The 9353-nt window shown below is 45.1% G+C and overlaps 1 protein-coding gene across 1 annotated transcript in view; it reads right to left on the reverse strand.

The window, feature by feature from the left end:
* Positions 1 to 1504: 1504 nt before the first annotated feature.
* SLC47A2 (solute carrier family 47 member 2) overlaps positions 1505 to 9353 on the reverse strand; it is a 63780-nt gene continuing 55931 nt past the window's right edge. The window contains exons 14-17 of the mRNA XM_007941487.1: positions 4811 to 4943; positions 4636 to 4730; positions 3044 to 3128; positions 1505 to 1725 (exon numbers count right to left, since the gene is read on the reverse strand). Coding sequence (XP_007939678.1) covers positions 1505 to 1725; positions 3044 to 3128; positions 4636 to 4730; positions 4811 to 4943 — 534 coding nt within the window. The remainder of the gene's footprint in view (positions 1726 to 3043; positions 3129 to 4635; positions 4731 to 4810; positions 4944 to 9353) is intronic.

A 9353-nucleotide genomic window follows, 5' to 3' on the forward strand; every position in this document is an offset into this window, starting at 1 on the left:
GACAAGAGTGGGAGGCTACACTTGCGGTGGTCCCCCACCCCCACCCCTACCCCCAAAGGTGGAAAGAAGCCCCCTCCCGCGAGGGAATGGGCGGAAGAAGAGAGGGCGTTGTGAATGGGCACCCAAAGCAGCACCATCTGGAGGGGCGGGGCCGTGCGGTCTTAGGGGGCTAGCGAGTGGCTGGACCGAGCAAGATAGCCAGCCCCTCCTCTCATCCTCCAAATATACACACGTGCGGGAGGATCGTGGCAGATTCAACCCCACCCTGCCCGAGCTGAAGGTCGCTGCGGGTCGAGGTTCTCAGCTGGGCCCACTCATAGCGCACCTCCTCGGGCTGACGTGCTCGGCGTGGAGGAGCAGGGAGGAGGGTGGGCCTGAGGTTACAGGAGCGCGGCTGCGGCCAAGAGCCCAGCCTGGGGGTGGTGTGGGGTCGCCGGACGAAGCGGGCAGGAGGAGCCCACAGCCTTCGACTGGCTCCGTGGTGCCTGAGGAGGGGTTAGCGCCTCGCTAGTAGCACCAAAAGAACCCGAGAGCCCCGAGCCCAGGTGCAGGAGTGGGGGGAGGGGAGCCCACGGAGGCTGCTGCAACAGAGCAGGTGTCTGGGAGCTCCTGGAGGAGCTCAAAAGTTCTGGGAGACAAGGGGAGCGGTATTGGGAGAGCAGTGGGCATCTCAGCCAGGAGGTCATGTTCCTGGGAGTAGCCCCAGTGCTCTGGGAGAGACTGGAGCTGATAGATAACGAGGGCCCAGCCAATTGGGCCCCTGGGGCCTCAAGGGGAAGGACGCCATGGTGTGAGGAAGGACCGGTGGTTCAAGCTGTACAGGAAATATACTTGGAGGGGAAGACGTCCCAGGAAGGAGAGGAGCCTTCCAGGGGCACAGGACTGGCGGCACAAGCGAGAAGGAGGTGGTAACTACAGGCTGGAGGGGAGCACAGGATGTAGGGAAGGAGAGAGCAAAAGAGCACTGTGAACCTGGGAGAGTTGGAAGACCCTGCCCTACTAGCAGGCCTGCAGAGTCCTCTCCTGCCACCTCTGCCTGGGCCTTGTTGAAGCATGTCTGCAGGAAGGCTGCAGAAAGTGGCAGGTAGGGAAATTATATAATTTCCATGCAACACTGATTTTCACATAACACTGATTTTACATACGGACCTGGGCTTTGGAACCTAGCCATCTCCGTTAATGACAAGTGGATGTTTTGCAATATTTTTTATTTGGAATCTCCGATTTGAAGCTATTTACATTATTGAATAATAATGGCACTCAGGATTTTCACTCATTTCATGTCTTCTAAAGAGCAATCCAGATCAGAAGAAGAAAGCACTTGACCACAACAGAATTGTCATGTCTCCATGAGGTACCACCAGTTGAAGCTCTTTTACGAGGAGTGGTCCTAAGTGTCCACCTGTACTGGATCCCATTGGTGCTTCTGTAGGGTGGACCTGTTTGTGTGTGGTGGGGACAGCCACGTTTTTGTCTTTCCTGTTCCTGTCTCCAAGCTGCTTTGCTAGGGCCTAGTTGTGAGGACCCTGACAACAAGCCCCAGGATCAGTGTGGCTAACGCTGCCCCCAGAGCAGCTCCACGGCGGACAGCCAGCTGTTTCACTGACAATGTGTTGGCAGAAACTGAAAGGCCGAGGGCTGTTTCTGGCATCCTGAAGAGGTCCATTTGGTACTCAGGCCTTGAATACATTGTCAAGGTAATGCCAGGGGAGCTACCCATAGCCACTGCAGAAATAAACAGGAACAAACTCAGTGCTGTGGGCAGGGGAGGAGTTTGACCTTGGAATCAATAGGCCTTTGTTAACTGCCTAACTTCACTTGTTACCCTATATGACTGGTTAATTATCCTCTCTGCCTTTCAGTAGGAAATTCCTGTACAATAGAAAAATGCCTGCTTTGTCTACTTTGCAAACAGGATCAGATCAAGAAATGTGTGGTAAAGTTTCTTAATCTGTTAGTTGATGTACAGATCAAGTTTAGTGTTTGATCAGATGAAGAATCTGTCAATTTGTGAAGACATATGTCACTTTGAAAGTTAATTTTGTGCATGTCTTCAGAAGAGTATATTAAATGATTAGTTGATTTTGTCTTACCAGATTCTCTCATGACAATTTAAGCTCTTAGAGTGTTAGTCAGCTGGCTCACAACGGTACACATCAAGGAAAGCCCAGGATGAGATGTGTTCCCTCAGATATAACCTGTCAGAGTTGTAAGCCACATACCCACACACCTCACACTCAGTGCCAGCCCTGGAGTTGGGAGGGGACCCTATGCCTCAAAGCTGGAGCCATCACTTTATTGTGTAGACGTTAGATGTAAATCAGCTGTTCTGTCTGTCTGATGGTTCAGGCTGATATCTAGAGACTGTGGGCAAATTCCCTCTGTCCTAGGAGGGAGTTTAAACCCACAGCCATTGAATCAATTCGGACTCATAATGACCCTTCGGTTTCCAAGGCTACAAATCTTTACAAAAGTAGATTCCCTCATCTTCCTCACATGGAGTGGCTGATGAATTTGAACTACCAACCTTCTGGTTAGCAGCCAAATGCCTTACCCACTAAACGACCAGGGGCTCCTTCAGGAGGGAGTTTAGTGAGTGAGAATTGTGAGTTTACCAATTGGATGGATCTGGGCTTGTATTTTATCTCTTACTACTGGTGGAATGATGGGGAAAGTACCTAATCTCTCTGGGACTTGGTTTCTCATCTAATGTTGAGAAAACATGTCACTTGCTCACAAGCTTAAGGCTGTAAACTGTTAGTTGCAGTATCTGGTACTTGCATGCATGTAAAATAATGGATTTATTTATTTTTGTTTTCCTGGCACTTAGGACATTTTCATCATGATGGAAAAGAAAACAGCTTGGGCCTATTCAGTTTCTAATCACATGATTCACACACATGATGAAGTTATGGGCCTAGCACAAAATAGGTGCTCCATAACTATTAAACAAATGAAGCTGGTTGTCATACAGAGAGCAACTGAGAACGATGTGCCACTGACAGTTTTGAATGTATCAAAGCAGAAGACACTGTGACATTACCTGAAGATACAACCACCTTCTCAGGCCCAGGTCTGGGACCTGTGGGCTCTGCTCCCTGCTGATGCAGGCCTGCATGTTTCTGAGCCTAAAGAGAAGAGAGCTGCCTCAGTGAGCCTGCCAGCCTTCTCATCACCACTGGCCTCATATATCCTCTGCCTTGAAAACATTACAACCTGAAGTAGGACATATTCATATACTCATAATGACGGAAGAGTTTTAATTATCCTGGAATCCAGATTTCTGCCTTTCTTGGGAGTTGGGGTAACCCACACAGATCATCCACCCTTCAGTCCTCTTTTTGGACCTTATAGGAACTAGTTTCCTGGAATCACCTTCAGGTGAAACAATAGCCTACCAAGCAGCTTAGCAGAGACTTTGGGGTTCTTTTGGAAAATTACTCATGTGCAGCCAGCTTTGAGAAGCACAGACTTCAGGGTCTAACTAGAGGCTGTTTTGGTGACTTTTTGTTTTTGTAGCCTGCCCTGTGCTCTTTTGTAGAATTCTTAGTTTTGGGAAGTTGACTTCACGGGTCAGACTGGGAACTATGTTTAGGGTAAATCAGTAATTATTTTCATTCAAGACAGTGTTGTATTAAAATCCTTCCTGACGACAAATTTTGTTTATCAGTTCTTTCCCCATCCTTTTTTTCCCCATGGCAATACCAGTAAGATTTGGTATAAGGATTTTGGACATTATTTTCATCTGTGGAACATTTCTGGCCCTCTAGTTGAAATTTTACCCTGATTTGGAAATCTTATATTCAGTAAACTTCAATCAATCTCTGCTATTGACTTAATATGATTTTTGTTTTACTAGTAGTTTTTATTGTGTGTGTGTTTACTTTTGTTATTTTAAATTTGTACCATTGTCTTTTAAGATGTGAAGGTGATTTTATCCATACATACATAAAGCAAAACCATACGCTGGTCTTTGGGAGAATACCTTCCTCCTCTTCTTTACTGTATGTTGTTGTTGTTGTTGTTATTTGCCGTCGAGTCACCCCCGACTCATAGCGACCCCTCCTTGGGTTTCCGAGGCAGTATCACTACGGAAGTAGGATTGCCCAACCTTCCTTCCGAGGAGTGGCTGGTGGTTTTGAACCGCCAGCCTTCTGGTTAGCAGTCAAGTGCCTTAGGCACTATGCTTGTATAGGAGAAACAAATGCTGGGTTGCTCTGTTTAAAACCTCATCTAAGAGCATTGTGGATAGAGTGATTTTACAACTTCTAAAGTTAAGACACAACAACATTAGGGCTCCCCTGGATTCACACTAGCTTGATTGAGCTCTTTCCTTTTGTTTGTTTTTTAGCAGGTGGGGTTGTCTAAGGCAGATTTTTGGCTTTATGTTTCTCTTTGTAACTGCGGAGTATTCTTCTCACCTTGAAATTATCTGGGGTCCAATCAAAATGACAGGAGCAGATGTGGAGGCTCAGAAGGCCTTTCCCTGACTCTCCCTCCCTCCTCCTCCCAGCCTATACCACAGATCGCTGCTTCTGAGTTTTGATGTGCTCCAGGCATTTCTGGCTGAGCAGCCACTCTCCTGTCTTGAGCCAGGTATGTGTCTTATATGCCAAGGGCCATTAACTCACTCACCTCCTCTGCAGCTAACTTCCAGTTAATCTGAGCAGTGTAGGCAATAAAAGCAATAGCTGCCAGGAGGCTACAGGCCAACATGCCCAGCCAGAGACCTGCAGTAGACAAATAACAATAGGTAGAGCGCCAGATGAACATCCCAGACCTTTCCCCAGCTTTTCCTCACATCTCATACCCATGATTCTCATTCTAACCACAAAGGTCAGAATGGCACCCAGTGGGAGGCCGATGATGTAAAATGCGATCAAATTCACAATGGCTCCAAAGGCCTGCTTCCCAGTACCTCTCAGTATTCCAGCATAGACACACTGTGAAGAGAGGTAGAAAGGGGCCAGAAGTTAGTAATGATGAAACTGATAGCTGTAGCATAAGTAGCAGGTACTCTTCTAAGTAATTTACATTGCATAATCTCATTTAGTTCTTAAAATACTTGTTATGTGCCCTCGAGTCGGACCCAACTCATAGCAACCCCTCCTTGGGTTTCTGAGGCGGTATCACTACTGAAGTAGATTGCCCAACCTACCTTCTGAGGAGTGGCTGGTGGGTTTGAACCGCCAGCCTTGTGGTTAGCAGTCAAATGCTCTTTAGGCACTACACTACCAGAGCTCCTTCTTAAAATACTAGGATGATGTTATAGATTGAATTGTGTTCCTGAAAAAGATATGGTGAAGTCCTAACTCCCAGTATCTGTCAGTGTGACCTTGTTTGGAAATAAGGTCTTTGAAGATGTGATCAGTTAAGGAGGTCATACCAGAATAGGGTGTGCCCTAGTCCAATCTAAGTGGTGTTCTTATGTAAGAGGAGAAAAGAAACAGAAGATGGCTGTATGATGATAGAGTTTTCCTGCAGCTGCAAGCTGAGGGTACCAGAAGCCAGGAGAGACAAGAAAGGATCTTCCTCTAAAGCCTCTGGAAAGAAGATGGACTTTCAAACATTCTGAATTTGGACTACTAGGTTCCTGAACTGTGAGGCAATATATTTCTGATCTTATAAGCCATCAAGTTTCTTTTATATGTCTTGCAACCCTAGGAAACTAATTCAGATGGGTGGTTTTATCCCCTTTTCTTCTATGAGGAAACTGAGTCACAGAGAGTTACACTTGCTCAGTGTTACATGAAAGTACCTATATTCTGAATGTAAATTCAGAGCCCCCAATCTTCACTCTACACCATACTCTGTCTTGCTAGAAAAAACAGGTAGAATTGGTGACTGTGGTAGTTAAGTTGTGTGTCAACTTGGCTGAGTCTTGTTGAGAAGCTGGGCAGCTGGATGTAGTTATTCCCCATGGTGATATTGGTAATTACCTCCATGGTAAAATCTACTGGAGCAGCTGAGTAGCTGCTTTAGTGATGTGGGTGCTTCCCATATATAAGAAGCAGCTTTGAGGATAGGCTGTAGCTTTTGTGCATGCTTGAACCCTGCATATATCCAAGTTGTTGTCCAATAGCCTACCATGCCCTGCTGATCTTGGAACTTTTTATGGAATTGAATTAGTGGTCTGCCATGTTGTTTGGTAATATCAGGACTGTGCCTTTTCACTTGTTGACCTTGGGTTTGTTAGCCTCAGCAGCCAGAAGCTGCCTGAGTGAAGAAAAGCCTCCAGCTTCAGTGGGCTGGGAGCAGGAGGCATAGCTGAAGCCTAAGGTTGAGGGGCTTTCACTCAGCCCCTAAGCCTGGCACTTTGAACTCGGACTTAAAGCCTCTAAACTGTAAGAGAATAAACTTTTGTTCAAGCCATCCCATTTGTGGTATATTCCTGTCAGAGTGGCACTAGGTAACCAGAACAGTAGCCAACCACCATTGCAGGACTCTGGGAGACAAGACTAACAATAGGGCAGAGACATGATGTTTCCTGTTGCTGCTGTAAAAAATTACCATTGACCTCACTGCTTATGCGGTACAGTGAATTACTTAATATGGCTCTTCTAGCCAGGGTCTATGTGATTCTCACCAGATGACTGGGTAGAACTATGTAAATGTAAGGTGGTTTGGATAGCTTGGGGATTGGATAGCTTGTTAATAATGTAAATAAGGTACATGGCACCCTTATGGGGGTAAGACTGGGCAAATGGCATATGGAACCCTAACGTGAGGATTGCTCAGTTTTGCCATCTGCTGGGCTTAAAATGAGTCATCTCACAGGCAAGAAAGGGGAGATCTCACTACCATCCAGAGAGAAGAACCAGGATTAGAATACATCCTTGGGTCTGAGATCCTTGCTCTGAGCTGGCAGAGAGATGACAGAGACAGAGTGACAGCAGAGGCAGCAGAACAAAGATACTGGCATGAGACAGAGCAGTCCGCCTCCTGGCCCACAGTGAAAGAAAGCTGAGGGCCTTAGGGCAGTAGCTCTGCTGGCAGAATGAGGAGCCTCTCTGGTACCTATCAGCAAAGCTAGAAGGGCTTTTTAACACTGGCCCAAGCAGGGCAGGGGCTGAGGCCAACTTGGCTGAGAGAAAGTGGTCCTGATTGAAGAACTGTTTCCTGACTTGTTTCCAATCCTGACTTGTTACTTCCCTAATCTCCATACAAACTCTAACTCAAAAAATCATGAGTATTGGTTCCAGTAGGATGGTGGAATAGGCAGAAAGACTGCACAAGACCCTGTTCAGCAAAGAAAATGGAAACCAATTAACACAGATACAGAAGATAATCCTGGGCCCCTGAGCCTTGAATGGAATGATATGGAAGTGGACTAAACTCCAACTAGCAGAAAAATTTGCATGAAAACACCAAAAAAGGAGACATACAGAGCTTCGGTCTGGCAGCGATCCTGATGGCACAAACAGCTTGGTTATTGCTGAGTGGTGGTTGTTGTTGTTGTTGTTATTTGCCATCGAGTTGGCCCCGACTCATAGCGACCCCTCCTTGGGTTTCCGAGGCAGTATCACTACGGAAGTAGGATTGCCTAACTTTCCTTCCGAGGAGTGGCTGGTGGGTTTGAACCGCCAGCCTTCTGGATAGCAGTCAAATGCCTTAGGCACTATGCTACCAGAGCTCCCAGTGGTAGAACCTAAGAATTAACCTAAAGATCTGCCCCACTAGCCAGGGATTGCATGGAGGACTGCTCTGATGGCTGGGGAACAAAAGAGGAAGCAGTAAAGAAGAGGCGGGTTGAGCTGTGGACTTTTGTCTGTCTGGAGGGTGCAGCCATTTTGAATGTTTACAAGTGCAGCCATTTTGAATGTTTATCCATTTTGGATATTTAAAGCTACAGCATTCTCCCAGATTCCAGGGACAGGCTCCACTTGCTGGAAAACCCAAGGACATTTCAGACCCGGACGTCTGGAAAGGTGAGACATTCCCCTTGTTACTCTTATACCCCAAACCCTCTTGGTGAATGGAGGTGCGGCCATCCCTTACTCCCACCCACTTTCTGGGCTGGCAGGAATTTCATCACAGTCTGTGTGCTTGGATGGAGCCTGGGTGACCTGCCCTGTGCTGCCCTGATTTTTTTTTCTTGTTTATGTTTTTCAGTTTGTTTATTTTTGTCTGTTTTAAAATTACTATATTTATTATTAATTTTGTCCTTTTTACTATTATTCTTTATTCTTCCCCTGCCAGGTTCTAATTTTCAGCTTTTATTCTTTTCCATTTTCTGGTTGCAATTTTTTTTCTCGTTCTTGTGGTTAACACCATTCCTTGGTTTTCTTTTTGCGTTTTTCCCATTTTTTCTCATTATTCTTCTCTACCTTTTTTCTCTTATTGCCCTCTCCCAGATATTGCAGGTTTTTTCCTTTTTCTTCTTTTTCCCTTTTTTCTTTTTTTTGGTTACTGTTCCTGTGTGATTACATGGTGTATTTTTTGTCAATTTGCTTTTGCTTTTTTGATGGCTATTCAATTGTTATTTTTGTCTAGCAGAGTGGAAGATAGCAACAGACCCACACCTCCTGCAGCTTCACTTACTGAGAGCCACCACTTCCTTCTCCACCAATGGGCCATCAATAAACAACCACAAAGAAGAGCCTGACTCACTCTTAACTGCTTTTTCACAGCTAAAAGAGATCTAAATGCAACAATGCCACAATGTCTCAGAAACAACAGACCATAACAGTCCAAACAAAGAAACAAGATAAAGTGGTAGAGATAAGGAAGCAGGATACAGACCCAGAACACATCCCTAAGGAAGAAGCAGCACTGGAACTATCTGATAAGGAATTCAAGGAATTATATTTAGGTATCTTCAAAAGATGGAGAGACTGATCAAGGAAAACACAGAAAAAACCCTAGAAGAATTTTGGAAGAAAACACAAGAAGAACATAACAAAATAAATGGAAAATTAGAAATGATTCTAAATCTACAGATAGAAATCCAGAAGATTAATACTAAATTGTCAGAAATATATAACACATTGAAAGGGCAAAGGAGTAGAATTGATGCAATGGAGACAGAATTGATGAGATTGAAGACAAATACCTAAATACTTCTTTGGAAAGGAATCAATCAGAACAATGATCAAACAAAATAAAGACAATCTAAGGTTCATGTGGGATACTATCAAAAGGAATAACCTACATGTCACTGGAATTCTAGAACAGGAAGAGAAAAATGAAGCCACTGACAAAATTGTCCAAGATTTGTTGGAAGAGAACTTCTCTGATAATATGAAAGAGGAGAATATATCCATTATGAAGTCCAACAAACCCCAGACAGGATAGACCCCAAAAGAAAATCACCAAGACACATCATCATCAAACTCATCAAAACCAAAGACAAA

This window comes from Orycteropus afer, unplaced genomic scaffold (genome assembly GCF_000298275.1).
Source record: "Orycteropus afer afer isolate SDZICR_OR568_19922 unplaced genomic scaffold, OryAfe1.0 scaffold00080, whole genome shotgun sequence".
NCBI classification, from domain to species: Eukaryota; Metazoa; Chordata; class Mammalia; order Tubulidentata; family Orycteropodidae; genus Orycteropus; species Orycteropus afer.